Source organism: Zingiber officinale, chromosome 2B (genome assembly GCF_018446385.1).
Source record: "Zingiber officinale cultivar Zhangliang chromosome 2B, Zo_v1.1, whole genome shotgun sequence".
NCBI classification, from domain to species: Eukaryota; Viridiplantae; Streptophyta; class Magnoliopsida; order Zingiberales; family Zingiberaceae; genus Zingiber; species Zingiber officinale.
This window is the reverse complement of record NC_055989.1, coordinates 109885432-109901429: the sequence shown is the minus strand read 5'-3', so window position 1 is coordinate 109901429 and position 15998 is coordinate 109885432. Positions and strand designations below refer to the sequence as shown.

The 15998-nt window shown below is 37.1% G+C and overlaps 2 protein-coding genes across 4 annotated transcripts; one reads left to right on the top strand and one right to left on the bottom strand.

Annotated features, from left to right (window-relative positions):
* Nucleotides 1–6443: 6443 nt before the first annotated feature.
* On the top strand, nucleotides 6444–7134 carry LOC122046762. The gene has a single exon (XM_042607621.1). The coding sequence runs from the start codon at nucleotides 6585–6587 to the stop codon at nucleotides 7014–7016; it is 432 nt and encodes a 143-aa protein (XP_042463555.1). The 5' UTR covers nucleotides 6444–6584; the 3' UTR covers nucleotides 7017–7134.
* Nucleotides 7135–7262: 128 nt separating this feature from the next.
* Nucleotides 7263–15694, bottom strand: LOC122046761 (2-oxoglutarate and iron-dependent oxygenase domain-containing protein CP2-like). Of its 3 annotated transcripts, XM_042607618.1 has the most exons (10): nucleotides 15104–15694; nucleotides 12542–12589; nucleotides 11472–11648; nucleotides 11245–11395; nucleotides 11058–11144; nucleotides 9463–9587; nucleotides 8897–9015; nucleotides 7984–8090; nucleotides 7846–7883; nucleotides 7263–7652 (listed from the first exon to the last, which is right to left on the bottom strand). In XM_042607618.1, the coding sequence occupies exons 1-10, from the start codon at nucleotides 15410–15412 to the stop codon at nucleotides 7506–7508; spliced, it is 1308 nt and encodes a 435-aa protein (XP_042463552.1). In that variant the 5' UTR covers nucleotides 15413–15694; the 3' UTR covers nucleotides 7263–7505. The 3 variants fall into 3 exon arrangements, with proteins under 3 accessions (XP_042463552.1, XP_042463553.1, XP_042463554.1); XM_042607619.1 differs by lacking the exon at nucleotides 7263–7652 and having other exon boundaries at nucleotides 7685–7883; nucleotides 15104–15688; XM_042607620.1 differs by lacking the exon at nucleotides 7263–7652 and having other exon boundaries at nucleotides 7685–7883; nucleotides 7984–8095; nucleotides 15104–15680.
* Nucleotides 15695–15998: the final 304 nt, after the last annotated feature.

The window sequence follows — 15998 nt, the reverse complement described above, 5'->3', positions numbered from 1 at the left end:
TTTAACATCACTTGGAACATATTTCCAAGTCTTGTAACTAATTTTCACCTTTTCTCGAGCAAGCACACCAATATAACTTTGCATTGCAATAGCTGCTTCTCCTATTGGCTGTCCAAGTTTATTGAATGCAATATCCTTTCTAACTCCTTGAACCTTTTGCCTAGCTAGCTTATCTAGGTGTGTACAACCTCTAGACATTCTTGTGGTTTGGGTGTTTGTAGAATCCAACTCTGTGTTACCATCCCAACTCTCAGCAGTGACAGGAGTTGTAATTTTTTTTCCTTATCCTTACCTTTTTTTTGCAGACTTTCTAGAGGCTTCTATAGATTCCACACCTTCTATTGATCACAGTAACATAATATATAAGCTTTCTAAATAACAATTGATATATAAGTAACATGATAAACAAAACTCACAACAACATGAAAAAAAAAATCATAGAAAAAGTGAACTAGCAGCTAAGTGATAAAAATTAACAGCAACATGATAAAAAAAACTCACAGCATATCAATAACTGACAGCAAACTGATATTAACTAACAACAACGTGATAAACTAACAACAAAGTGATAAATTGATAGCAAAGTAATAAAAAAAAATACCACAACATATCAATCTTCAAAGGTAAATAATATATCAATTTAAATTGTTTACAAACTCATCTTAAAGAACAAAAAAGTTCAACAACTAAATATTGTCAATCCAATTCCCATTACAGTCATCCCGAATGCATGGTGGTTCATTATCATCTTTTCCGTCAACATTCATTGGTGGTAACCCTATGCTAAAACATTGATAGTGGATTACAGTTTCTTCAAACTCTTTACCATTTATGTATTCAAAACGTGGAATAACATTAGGTCCATATAAAAGGCGGTTCAAATACTGAAAAAAAATCAACCAAAACTAAGAAAGCAAATCAATATAGAATCGGGCGACCCAAAATGACCGCCCTAAATTCATTTAGAATTGGCCGGCCCAAAATGGCATTGTAAGCCAAGAGTGTGTGCATGACTGTGAAAGTCGATAAGCACATCCTCATTATGGGCTCCTCTCCTAAAGATATGATCAACATTATTTGGCCGAGCGGGTGAACCTCGTTGCCCATGAACCCATACAGAGGGGTGACCATGGGTTGGAGTTCATTCGGGTCTATTTGCAACTGCTCAAATGTTTGTTTAAAGATGATATTAACTGAGCTATCTGTATCAATGAAAGTACAATGAATATTGTAATTAGTTATAACAACCTTAATTATTAAAGCATCATCATAGGAGACTTTCCCTCCCCCCTCTAGGTCTTTTGGCCCGAACCTAATTTCGGGGCCATCCACCTGCTTTGCACTACAGCCAACCGCATGAATCTTCAATCAGCGAGCATGTGACTTTCTCACTCAGTTGGAATCTCCATCAGTTGGACCCCTGGTGATCATGCTAATATCACCTTAGGCGGTGTTAGACCCGGACGGGAGCTTGTGCTCGGTCTACTGGCGATGGGGGTGTTCTTTAGTGTCGTTCGACCTCTTGCCGATTTCGTCTGGGCGAGCTGTTCGACCTTTGATAAGGGCATCAGTTGGGGGACGATGAACATCAATGCAATATTTGATTATTGTTTTGGTGATTTGCCAGACTGTAGCAATCCTCAGTATCATGGGTAGCTGACCGATGGTATGTGTACCACTGTCATAAGGCTCTTTGAGGGGGCTCGGGATATCTTTCCCACTTGACCTCTACATGCTGCATGGCTTGAGGTCGTGGTTCTTGATGTCGAGGTTGAAGGCCCGCCCGAAGTCCTCTATGTGGCGAAGTGGGTAATGTTTGACGTTCGGGCACTGGAACTACAGCGGGTGTGTTGACTTCCTTCTTTAGGGCGGTCTGTGCCTCCTCAACATTGATAAACTCAATTGTCTGGTCCAGTAGATGATCAAAGTTCCTTGGAGGTCTTCTCACCAAGAAAATGAAAGAAATCATTATCAGTAAGGCCCTGGGAGAAGACACTCATAAAACTTTCAGTGGTGGTCATAGGAACATTCATAACCACTTGGTTGAATTTTTTGTATAAGTTCGGGGTGTCTCCTTAGGCCCTTGTTTGAATGAGAAGAGGCTCAGAGGGGTTTTCTAGTATTGACAACTGCTGGCAAAGTGATATAGGAAGACCTTGTAGAAATCCTTAAAATTACAGATGGATTAGGCTGACAATCGCTTAAACCATCTTTGAGCTGAGCTAGCGAGTGTAGTAAGAAACACTCAACACTTTATGTCGTTAGTAAATTGATGCAAGAGAGTGGCGTGCTCAAATTTTAGAAGATGATCCTCAGGGTCAGTCGACCCTGAGTATTCTTTTATCGCTAGGGATTGATAATAGTTTGGCAGTTTGTCTTCTAGCACCCTTTGGGAGAACGGGGTACTAATCTATTTAGGGGAATTGCAAGTTTTTGGAGCTTTTCCCCTGCATCTATCTCGAACGGGTGCTTCTCTAGAGGATTCTTGTTGTAATCCTTCTTAACCCATGTGCTCAGGTGATGTGCGGAAGAGTGACCGATGGCGTAGAACTGGTAAGTGAGACGGCAACAACAAATGAACTAGGCCTTCCTCCTTAGCTCTTCTCTCCCTCTAGTGGGTGGTTGTTGATGCGACAGGATTAGGTGGTTGCAGAGTACTACCAGTAGCTACTTGTTATTGTGGTTGCTATTGTAATAGTTTCTGTGCTCGAGCGTTGATGAGCATATCCAAATCTTCTTGTGTTAAGGCAACGGTGGTGAGTCGTCTAGCTTCTTCCATCTCTGATCTTCATATTCAAGCGAAAGTTCCCAAACAGTGTCAAATTTGATCTTGTCTAAAAACTACAGAGATGACACGTTGAGCACGGTGGATTGACTATTGACTGAGAGAAGACCTTTTTCTTGACGCACATGGAGACGAGCAAACAAAATGTCAGTGCCTTGAGACTAGGGGGAGTCCTTGGCGAAGACCCTCCAATGCTCAAGTCAGTACAATTCCTGCCGAATGAATGAAGAACAGTAAAAACATGCACACGAGAGTAAGTTGCTGATATTTAGAGAACGTGCCTTCGCCACAAAAAAGACTTCCCCTTTATATACCACCTTACATAACCTCCACAATCATGAGGTGGTAAAGTGTGTTAGAGCTTATTAGGTAAGGGAAAGTATACAACTTAGATAATATGCAATAATTATCCCAAGAATCTTCCTTTACCCATAAGTATACATCTTTTGTCGTTTATAGCTTATGCCCTTGTTGAAGTTGTTTAAGGAATATATTATTTTAAATGGTCTGCTAATGGGAGATACGATGGCCCTTAAAAAAGATTTTAGAAGAATATTCTCTGACACATAGTTGTATTCTAACAGGTTGTTGGAATTCTCTGATTATACTATCGACTGAGTATATCCCAGCTGGCCTATAAGGCATTCGTCTTTATGTATGTCCTTGCCTTAAGATTCTTTGTTATGTATTGAAGGCTATGTAAAAATTCGTTCAAAAAATGATATAATGCCTTGAACATGTTAGAAGTGTGTTTGAGAAACAATATGATAACTTGTGTGTTCTGGAAATACATTTGACAACATGTGTATATTATAGATCCGCCTGGGTAGCAATATAAAGATAAGCGTTTTAGGTCTGATCGGTATTTTTTCCGGCCGAGCATACAATGGGCTTCTAAAGAAATGAAATTGCGCTATGAGAGATTCGATCAATATTTTGAGCATAAGTACCTTAGACCTGGCCGGCCTTTTGTCCGACCGAGAATATAATAACTTGTAGGTGAAGGGCACCTGACATTCTGACCAGATTTGTTGTAAAACTATCTTACCCTTATGCATAGAAGAGATGGGTGGGGAGCCATATAAACCTGTTCGACTTTATCATTGAACGGATAGTCATAGAGCTGACAAGTAATCAGGTCGACCGGGCGTGTATAGAGAAGCTCATACAAGGTAAGGAGTTTGACCCTTCCTTCGACCAGGTCTATGGTTGGTCGAATATAAGGTGGGTCGGTCATTCTGGCATACCTATAAGGACAGTCGTCCTTAAACTCGATCAACTATTTGAGTGACTAGGCCCGCTCATCCCTTTTAGTTCAAGCGTAAAGTACTGAAACCCTTATGTTTGACCAGCTTTACAGCTGGTCGACTTTTGTCTACACAGCTTAGAATCTGACCGGGCCCATTCAACGAACCTTAGCGTTGGGCAGCCAATCAGAGCCAGGTGGGGAGATGTTCTCCTCCATTAATTTTGACCGCCACATCACTTTAACTTTAACAACCACATGGTCTCCTGGGTTTGCTTGTTATAACTCATATCATCAATCAACTGATGTCGAACAAAAATTGAACAGATCAAGTCGATTCGACTTCGAGATTCGACTGATTGCTATTAATCGATTGGTTGGATTAACAATCGACTTATGTTCAAATTATCGATAAAATTAGATAGATTTCAGAGGGTTCCGAAATCGTTCAATGATATGAACACTTGTTAGAGACTACCATTGATGGTGTGCATTAGTCGACCAATGTCTAAAATGACGCTTGCACTTCAGTTTGAGTTAAGCACTCATACAAAAGGAAAAAGGATTTTGTTTTAAGATAGAACTCCTATCTCAAGCTAAAGTTTTCATGCTAACTCATTGCTGAAAAAAATTTTAGCTCAAGCTACATTCTTGGTGTAAGCATTTGAAGAAGAAAAAGTCATCTTTCCTCAAGAAAACCATTGTAACTTCTTGCTTCATCTATTTTTTGTATTGTGTTGTAACATTTGACTTGAGATGGAGGAAATTAATATAATAGAGGTTAGAATGCTAGATTAGCCTTAAATATAGTCGTCTCAGGAGACGGTAAACCAAATAATCAATTTATTTGTATTGTGTGTATGCTTATTTTATTTTTACTTCAAGTTTTTACTGTGCAAATTCAACGAAACGATTAGAGTTATTCAACTTCTCTTGTAGTTAGAAACGATTAAAGTTATTCAACTTTCCTTCTAGTTAGTTAGGTTCTAACATGATCAAATGGAACAACTTTCTTTGTAATTGTTGATCTAAACTATTCTAAAATTTTAAATCAATTATTTTATATTATAATAATTTTTAATCCAAACTATTTCAATTATAGGAATTTTAAATCAAAATTAATTCATAACTATTGTAATAATAATTTTTAAAAAATTAAAATATATAGTAGTAATTTAGTTAAAATTATTATAACTGGTACTAGTATAAAGAGTATTTTAAGTTGAAAATTAGATAAATATTTTTTGATATTTTTTCCACGTGAGACTAAAATAAGAGATTTTTTTTGTTTATTTTTTTTTTCAAGAAATATAATATTTATTACCACGCCGTCTGATTAAAATTGTTGATGAGTCAATGTCTTCTCAAAATACGTGCGCGGTTACGTTACGACCAAACATGGCAGGGTGCCTTCTTTGACTACTCCAGCACTTAGAATTCATGTGATACATTTTTACGACATTTGATTATGATTTGTCTGCATGCGTCCAAAGTTCAAGTCTAATAAAAAATTAATTGCAATTAAAAACTATAATTAAACTTAGATTGTGATGCAGTTTTTTTTTTAAAATTTAATCTGCCGTCGTTGTGGCGTGCGTGGAATAACAAAACACGGCGAGTCAACTCCGACAACTCATCGTGCGACGTTTTGTCAACGCCCGCTAAATCTTTCTCGCTGAGGGCGAGCGATGCCTGCCCATATGCCAATAATGCAACCCAACCGTTCTAGAAGCAGGGGCTGGACCTGGTTTCCCGAACCACATGCTGGTTCAATTGGATCGGATGGTTCGATAAGGTTAATTTAAAATTTAGCTTATAGAAATACGTTTGCATCCTTCATTTCATTCGGTCCTCATTTGTTATATATATATAAACATTATCATTCTTATAATTTGATATATAACGTATTCTCGATACTACATTTTAAAATTAATTTAATTAAAATTTAAAATTACATCATTTTAAATCAGCTTTAATTAAAATTGCATCTTATTAAAGCAGTTTTAATTTAAAATATATATATATATATATATATATATATATATATATATATATATATATATATATATATATCCAGTTCTTGTAAATTGATTAATCTCGAGATGGACCGTGGACGTCCGATTTTATATTCCGTTTCCATCAAAATTCAAATATACTCAAGAAATGTGATGATTTTATCGTAGGTGTGAGTGGAAATTGAATACTCATCGTTTGGGAATTAAAGTTTTTGAGGATAGAATTTTGTTAGTTTTTTATTTGATTCCGACTAAATCTAACGGTTGGGAAAGGATCTCCCTGTGAGATTCCAGAAGAGATCCACGTTTACAACGATGGAACGACCCAAAAGGTTGGTAAACAAGTCAAAAACCCCCTTTAAATAGCCCACAATCCGCATCCTTCCTCCTTGTCCTTGCGTTCCACCTTCCCCAGAGAGAGCAAGAACAGAGGAGGGAAGAAGAATCCTCCTTGTCCTTGCGTTCCACCTTCCACAGTGAGAGCAAGAACAGAGGAGGGAAGAAGAAGAAGAAGAAGAAGAAGAAGGGGGGAACGGTCATGGAGCATGAGATCGTGCCGATCCGCTTCTACAAAGGGATAAACTCCTACTGGAGGAGCAGGAGGTACCAAAAGATAGACGCCCCCTCGTCGCCGCCGACGGGGAAGAAGCCCAAGAAGGCGACGTCGCGGCTCGGGTCGGGCAGCGGGCGGTGGTTCCTGCGGCTCCGGCGCCGGATAAGCTTGAGCCGGTTTCGGATCCGGATCCCGTCGCCGTTGAAGATCCTGACCCGGCTCCGGGACGCCTACGTCGACTGGATGCTGTCGGCCGCCGGCAAAGCGCCGGCCTTGAGCGAGCCGGCCACGTGGACGAAGCGGATTCCCAAGTCCCGGCCGGCGAAGACCCGGACGAGCGAGATCGAGCGGCGGCTCATGTTTGAGATCTACAACTCCCTCGTCGTCGCCGGAGAGATCAAACTGAAACAAGCCTGATCATCGAGAAGTAGCCTTCCGATTCAAGCACTCCCCCACGTTGAGAAACAGCACCAACGTGGGTTCTATTTTATAGCTCTTGAACTTGTTTGTTTTTGTTGTACATACACTTCGATGATCTATCAGTGAAAAAATAATAAACAGCAGGCGATGAATTTCGAAAAAAAAAATATATATGTTTGATCATAATTTTCATTTTTCAAAAATACTGAACGGAGTTCTTAGAGTTGAGTTCCATCTTAATGCTTTCTATTCAAAATCAAACTAATCAAATAAAAAAATAAAATCAATTAAACTGAATTTTTTAAAACAAACTGAACCGATCAATTTTTTTTTTGCTGGCTTCCAAATTTCTGCAGCTGCATAAAGAATATGCCTCCAGGACGACGACTTTGTACCGGAAAATCGGGCTGAGGTTGCATGGGGCGGCGCGCTGGATTACGTGCCGCACATGCATCAGATCATGTCACATCACGCCAACGGCACGTGCTATCTATTCTGAGGGTGCAGAAGTTGCACGGTAGAATAAAATGAAAAACCCTTCACATTTAATGAGCTCCAAAATCGATCTGTGGAGGGATTAATTACAAAACAAAATCTCTGCATTTTCCTTTCTCTTCTCTTGTTCTTACTTTTCTGCAGAAAAAAGAAATTTATGTGAGAAGGAATTGCTACGGGTAAAACTGGTATATATACAAAATAACCTCTCGATTACAAACAGCTCGAAAACAAGGTTAACTTTCTTGAACAATTCGGGATCAATCTGGGCGACAACAAGCCCGACATATTTTACAACCATATCCTGAGTAGAATAGAATACTTATGGCACCTTTACGTGCTGGCTCCTCCGAAACCCTTGAGAAATGTCTGCCAATTAAACAAACATACTCGTTACTTACTACTGTAAAGGTCCAAGCCATGGTGAATCTAATTCTATCGATTTCTAAGATAATTTCAAACTGAGTACCAGTTTGGTGGTGGCCACCGACAGACGCTGCCTTTCTTTCTTCTCGCGCCGGCACTCGCCACACCAGCTGGAGAAATCCTTTTGGAATTTCCTCATCTCTCTGAAGACTGAGCTGTAGAATAGATCATACAAGGGTTATTGCATTGCACAATTTGCCTTCTTATTAATAAGAACAAACAATGAAGGAACACAGGGAAACAGAGTAAGTTTTGCACTGATAATCTGTTTGTTCCCATCGATAATTTGGTGCCATGACGATATCATATACAGTGACGCAGTATCATTTTCATGGGTGTTGTGGGTTCTTGACGTATTCACTTGCACATTTAAGATGGTATGGATGCTGCACTCATCCCAATCTGAATCAAATGTTGATAATATAATGACAAGTGTCCATTACCTCATGATGGCAAAAGGCGACTACGCTCGTCCTAAGCGCCCCCGCCAACCCATCCCAAAGCCAACACGGAGAAGGTAAATCACTGGTGGTTATTACAAATAGTGGCTGGCGCATGAGGGAGACATTTACCTCGGCTATGCCGAGATTCGAATCCCATACCTCATGATGGCATACGCTAACCACTAGACCGTTCCGAGAGGACAAAACATGGTAAAGAAATCCACTACCGAAAGTACACTGATAGGATCTAGCACTAATCTACTATGATCCAATAGCTTCTCCCTTAACCATGTATTAGTGCTTCCATATCTCTCCAATATCTCTTGTTCAGCAGTGAAACATCAAAGATAATAATAGATGACCAGGAAAGGTTTCAACAGTTCATCCATAGTACATTTTATTTGTGAAGTCTTCAAATGCCTCAATTTATAAACAGCGAAGAATAGAGAGCTATTGAAAAACAGTTTACCATCAGATCACCATGCATCTCGAGAATAAACAACATAAATATACCTTCTACACCACAAAAGCATGTTGATTCGATGTCCAGAAGTTGTGGGAAGAGCTCCGTGTCGGTGACGCCCCAGATGAAGTACAGCTTGACCAGGGACATGAGAATAATCAAAGATTTCCTACAATAAACGCAAGGAGAATTTTGGGCAGCATTTGAGGTTATAATGATGGAAACATCAAATCATAAAGCACCAAAGATTTCAGCCAACAAACTTCTGATAATGTTTAATACAATCATTGTGTTCTGTTTCCCAGCATTCTTGAAGTCGGTGTAGTCATTACTCAGCAGGCAAAATTCCAATTTTTTAAAGAACCAAATTATAAATGCATGAAAAATAGCAAATACACATGCTCCAATTCTCTATATGATTTGTTCACTAGTTTCTGCGATAACTTATTAGCAACATATATGTGAACAAAAAAAAATGCCCTTCGATGAGTTCCAACTACCTAAGACTTCATGCATGTTTCAAGTTCCAGGCCAACATAGAATGATGAAATGCTCCGGAATACATACACTTCCACAAACAGATACGTGCAAAAATAGCAACCATGTAATAACAAACCTCTGTTTGTGTCTCAGTATTCACATGCTTGTCACATCGAACTCCTCGAAAAAACAATTGGCCACCAGAGAAATCTTTGCCCAAACACACATTTAGAGTGACTTCTGAGTCATCCACATGGAAACCTGGATCATAAAAACTGCAATGACTTAAAAGAAAATTAAATGAATTTATTCAATTTGGCGATGCTAAAATAAACATCAAACTGTAAAACAGCCAATCCAGAAGATCTAAGACTACCCAAGAATATGATAGGAAAAAGGTATTTCGTCATTTACTGTGAGACTATAAGAAAATAGTTAGTTAAAGGTCTAAAATCAAAATAGCTAATAAGGTTGTTGACAGGGGAATTAATAGTAACACGCAGGAAATTGCCATTGGTGTTGAAATAAAAATATAAGAATTAATGAGGAAAAGGCAAATCAGGAATAAATTATAAAATTTGAAAAGAAAAAACATTCAGACACAAATCTCACCTAAATGAAGATAACATTTTATTATCAGAATTCAAGACCATACTCATGATCACTAACTGCTTTCATGAACTATATTTTATTATTCAAATTAATTTTTAAAAAAAATCTTCAGTGATAAGATTCAATCACACAAATGAAAAATGCACAAATTTGAGGATAATATTCCAAGATGTAATGCCAAACAGTGGGTATTATTTAAATATATGAACTGTTAATCTAAATTCATAAAAGACTAAAAGAAAACTTTGCTACAAAGCCCCTCCACCTACTATGTTTACTATCCAAGACTGTCATCAGATTCAACAATCAGTAGAAGTGCACCCAAAAAAAAAGTTATAATGGAAGACATGGAAGAAACAGAAAAAATATCAGCCTCTAATTTCCCTTAAGCTAGTTAGAATGAGATAGTACATAAAGAACCATACATGCAACGGCAGAAAATTACTCCAGTACTAAAAACATCCTCAACTTTCATGATTCTGAGATAATTTCAGCACTATTATAACCTGTGCAATTAATAACTCAAAAAATTGACACCAGCATCAGGATTGGTTCAACATGGAAACTTAATGTCAGTCAGAGAGGATTGACAGAATCAGAATAATCCATGTGATAAAGGAAATTGATCAGAAAAGGAATAAAGTTAGAACTAACAGCTTCATAAGAACATTTAATAATTGGATATGTTTTTTTAGCATATATATGCTTTATACTTAGAAGAACTATACCGACTGTATAACTAAAGATATTGCAGATAACTCATTGTGTTAAATAACTAGAGAACCAGAAATAGTTGGGACTTGAATTTTATTTTGTACTCTACATAACATTATTGATTTGTATATTTTACATAGATTTAAATGATTCTTTTGCATTTTGGTTTTAGAAAAAGTAAACTCAAATACTTCTTGATGATTTGGTGTAAAAACAAATAAATAGATTTTAGATTTATTTGGTATACATTATATATCTTCAGCTTTTCTATATGTCAGTAATGCAAGGATTATATGTTTTCAAAATACTAATCAATATTCTATGACATTTTAAGATAATCATAAGAATCTGAATTGACAGCTAATAACTTTAGCAGTAATTCTTGTACAATATTCAAGTGGCTACCTAGTTCAACATCCTTGTCCTTTCCATACTCAACAACAAAGCCATGATGTGAATCTAGAGTTGATCCACCAATCTCCGGAAAAAATACTGCAATTGAATAAAATAGGTCCTAAGAAATATTGGTGAAACAAAGTGGATAGTAAACAAAGTTACAATTCCTGTTAAGCAAAGAAGACATGTTTATCACCTCTAGCCATTGGAGATATGTATTCTTCCATAAGCTTGTTAAGCATGGCTTCCAAGCCAAAGTCGTCAAGCACAGCACCATACTTATTCATTGTATTTGGTCGCATTATTTTGAACTTGATTGTGTTAACCCATTTTTCAAAATTGTCCACCTAAGAAATTATCAAATTATTATAGGTTATGCAACCAAATGAGGTATCAGGAAATGGTTGCAAGTTTGCATAATACCTCATCCAATAACATCTCGCAGAAACTTGGCTGTAGCATAGAAAATGTATATATTCCAGGTGATGGTTCAGAAAGTATATTTCTGAAGCTCTCGTCTGTGTTATCATTGATTGCTTTAACAAATGATGGCATAAAAAACGCTGATGGATGCAGATTGTATAGTTCTTTATGCAAAGGCTGTTTTAGCAACAGAAAGAGAGGTTAAAGTTACATGCATTGTATTATAATTTATTAGAAGCTAGAATGCCTAAGAAAGAAGCAATTCATTAATGCAAGTAAAAAAAAAGTGTAAATATTTTAAGTAATCAAGACTAAACAAAAAAGCTAGAAAATTTCCATCCTAAGGGCATCAACCATATACGTCAGTGAAACATTAAACCTAATCACAATCGTACAGCACATGCAGTATGCTATAACATATATAAGGGGGAAATATTAATAAATACACTTGTATGTGTATTCTTTAAAACAGAGACAAAGTTCGCTAAATACAGACAAGCATATGGAACTTCTTGTATTTGAATAAACACAAATCAATCTCCATGCAGCCACACCCACCCACATGTCATTTGGAACAAGAAGGAAAAAGGTTCAGGAAGAGGTCAGGCAAATTGAGTCCTCTTGCCAAAGAAAGGATGAAGATCACTATCAGCTGCAGATAATGCCTCCAGTTGAAAATTTTGATAACCTAAAATTAGTTGTAAAAAGGAAATGTGCTGTCTAAGAATGAAGAACATCAACCCTCAAAAGTGTTGGGAAATAGCATCATGTACTATGAATTACTTGCTAAACCTAAATGTGTGTGTTTGTGTGAACACACTCCAAACTCCAGTCAGGATGCCTGCATTATTCAGAGAAGTCACATAAAATACCTACAAACAGTCAACAGATCTGAAAAACAAATCATATATTGTTTAACATCTTATCTCCAGAATATAAATAGCATTGAGCCAAAATAATTAGAAACCCAGTCAAAGAACTAAGCTTAAGAGAAACACAAATTTTCAAAATGATATGCATAAATCACAAAATATGAACATTAAAGAGATAAACATATTGAAATAGCAAACCTGATAAGCAGACATCAATTTATATCTGTACTCTTTGTGTCTCTGGACCTGATAAAGCAAGTAATCGCTCAAGATTACTAGAAGTAAATGAGACAAGATAATCCAGATCAGACTCAAATAAATGATGAGAATGTAACGAAATAACAGGGTGTGCCCGCCTAGAAATGATGCAAAATTAAATATAAGAAACTATAAACACAGATCAGCAAGTACTTCATAAACAATTTCCTTTTATAAAATAAATAAAAAAAAACTTCCACATGATTGCTACCAGCCAATTCCGTCTGTTATAGTCAACTAGTATAATTATACCTCATTTGAAATAAATAAATATATATATATATATATATATATATATATATATATATCCAAATATGTTTTTGATAATCGGATCATTGCCATCTTTCTCCAAACAGAACAAAATTAATAAACACGGATGAGCAGGATGTGAACAGCCTAAACTTTATGTCAACAATAAAAGCAAACAAACAATTGGAAAAGGCAAACAGATCTTTACTTATTCTCTCCAATACTCCTAGCAATTTCAAAAATATCAATCAGAATGTTCCTTTAGGATGGATATCCATCTTTCTGCAGTTTTCATGTAGCTACTTGAAATGATGAAACTAATCCATCCAATACATTCATAAGTCAACCTCTTTCAAACATTTTAGAACCATCTAGCCAGTCTCACTTAAAAAAAAAAAAAAAAAAAAAAAATCAGAGGTAAACAAAAGCTAAACCATAGCAATGCACATTGTACAATTGTTCATGGCACATTCCTTTTACAAACTCATTCAAGACATTCATTACAATAACTATTCTCCAAAATATATCCTTTTTCAGTGTTGTTTTCTTATATTCGAACTGTAAGTATCCAGAACCTTAAGTAGATTCATTCAGAATTTTCTTTTCTTCAAATTTAAGACACGGATAAGGAACATGCAAGTTCATTTTACATATCTCACTTTTAGTCATCCTACTTTTATTCAACAAAAGGTATTTCATCACTTTCTTAATTCTATTGAATTAACAAATAAAATGTATCTAAAACTTGTGCATAATAAACTTATTATGCATCGATTTTACATTTTCTATTCTTCTCTCAGCATTTGATAAATAGCCATTCAAATAAGTAGTTTCCATCATATACACATCTCACTTATTAGTCATCCTACCTTAATTATATGGTAGAGATTTACATTAATCACTTATTCTGTGAAAATTATTTGAAAATACCTGAACTCCTCCTACTCCTAAAAATACTTGTGCAACAGTTTTAATCAGTTTTTTCATTCTTCTCTCTTCATTGCAAAAGTTGCACTTCAAAAATGTATTCCTTGATCACATCCAATTTAGAACATCTAACCATATCAGATTAAACAATGATTCAATGGTCCCATCAACGAATCACAGACACCGTTAATAACATCATGCATAGCTATTTTAGATAAAACATGGATTGGCCTTCTAACAGATTATATATATCTTATAGTTACATTCTGACCCTGATCACATATAAAGCATGGAAGTCTCAAGCTTATAGTTTAGCGCTTTTTTCCAAAATAGTTACAAGAAATGAAAATTCAGCATGGAAGTGGTGAATAGATAATAATTAATAAATGATAATTCTCAAACATCATGAATGATCAAACAAACCATCTATTTAATTTTGGACCTTTAGATCAAAGGAGAATAGTTCACAAAACACAAATCTCAGAAAGCATTAAAATGTTCCTTTTGCATTCTAAAAAGGATGTTGTTATGATCTCAAACATTTAAAAGCATTTAACTTTCGTTAACTAACATTCATATTTCTGAAATCTTTTGTACCAAAATTCTTACTTTTCCAAATATTAAAGTACAGATTATTTTAGTTTCTTATATTTCCCTATGCAAACATTGATATGGTCTTGCAACCTAGTAAACTAGTAATAGATAAATGTCCTGGGATACAAGTTCACCAAGTTCTTTTCCCCAGTCCAGCTTTTGCACTAGTTATCATTAATTTCTCACTTTGGGCAGCAGTCACGGAACAAAAAAAACAGGTTTTTCATAAAGCAACCCACATAGAGATGAATTAATAGTTAACAATTCGAAACCTACTTTTATCAAGCAAAGACTTTTCAGTCAAGCATAATGTGCCAAACAACAAAAAATTAAATATGAAAAAGAATGCCATCTATCTAATGATCATCGTAGAAGAATCTGACAGGCGATCAAACAAGATAGCAAATCAATACAACGCCAAGTTTAGCGCAAACGATATTCATTAAACTAGAAGCAGACACACGTCGTATTACACGCCTCAGCGGGCAAAACCTCGTCGAGCAAAGGCAAGCCAAAAAGACGGTTGAATACCAATCAATCAATGCTGCAGACGAGTTGACTAATTTAATATTCAGTCTTGCAGGAAGGCACGAGGGTATTCACGTTATTTTAATAAAAAGTTCAAGTCTTCTACAGTAATAGATCCTCAATCTGATCGAAGTCCTACTTCAGCTGCAACGAAGAAAAATAAGAAGAAAAGGAAAAAAAAAATGAACGGGAAAAGTAGTTCACCCTGATTCGCTCCCCCTCGGGCAAGTATCGGGAGAGGATCTCCTTCATGAACTGCACCTTGACATCCCGCGGCACCTCGAGCATACTGGGCGGGAGGTGCCGCTCCAGGGAGCTGAAAATTGCCGGGTCGAAATCCGACTGAACGTCGTCGTACCGCTCCGGCTTGTGCTCCGTGTTCGGGTTCAGCCTCAAACGCCGGTCCGCGTACGTCGGCTTGGCCGGCGCAGCCTTGCCCTTCGCCAGTCCATTACCGCTCCCATTTCCAGCCAGGGGACCGTCCCTCCGATCGACGGCGCCGTCCAGCGACATCGCTCTACTTCCGGAGGTTCCGGCGTCCGGTGGAGGGAGATGGGATCACTTCCGGCGCTCCATCTGGGGTCTGAAATGAATCGGAGGAGACGGATTAGGGTTAGGGTTCGGTGGAAGGTGAGGTAGGTTTAGGCGTCGGGATGTGGAGAGAGAGAGAGAGAGAGAGAGAGTCAAGGATGCGGTGTTTGCTTGGCGTACTTGTGATATTAACTGGGATATAGGAAAAAGCCACCGTCTGTGGCGATTTATTACGGGAATGCCATTGAAGAATGAAGGTGGTGGGAGAACGGACGTAGTCGTTGGCTACTGGTGCAAAATTAGGGTTTCTTTTGGAGGGGACGGGGTGGGACAAATCCCCTGTCGGAAGCAAGATAGCATATACACATTTTGATGCTTTGTGAGCTGGACACGTGAACGGATTCCCATTGCCAAGGGAAATTCCATTGACACCTTGTTTTTTTTTTTCCTAAATATTAAAAAAATATAGCAAAAAAGTTGTTTTTAAACAAATATGCTGTTAAAAACTATAATATTTATTGATGAATAATTTTGTTATCGGAGATTAAGGGGATTTGAATTTGAAACT

What these genes read in the sequence shown, in the direction of transcription:
- LOC122046762 (XM_042607621.1), top strand. Translation starts at nt 6,585, where the DNA reads ATGGAGCATGAGATCGTGCCGATCCGCTTCTACAAAGGGATAAACTCC.
- LOC122046761 (XM_042607618.1), bottom strand. Translation starts at nt 15,412, where the DNA reads ATGTCGCTGGACGGCGCCGTCGATCGGAGGGACGGTCCCCTGGCTGGA. An exon ending in GCGAGATGTTATTGGATGAG is followed by an intron (nt 11,396 to 11,471) that starts GTATTATGCAAA and finishes ATAATTTCTTAG; the next exon opens with GTGGACAATTTTGAAAAATG. An exon ending in GGAGGAGCCAGCACGTAAAG is followed by an intron (nt 7,653 to 7,845) that starts GTGCCATAAGTA and finishes TTTTTTCTGCAG; the next exon opens with AAAAGTAAGAACAAGAGAAG.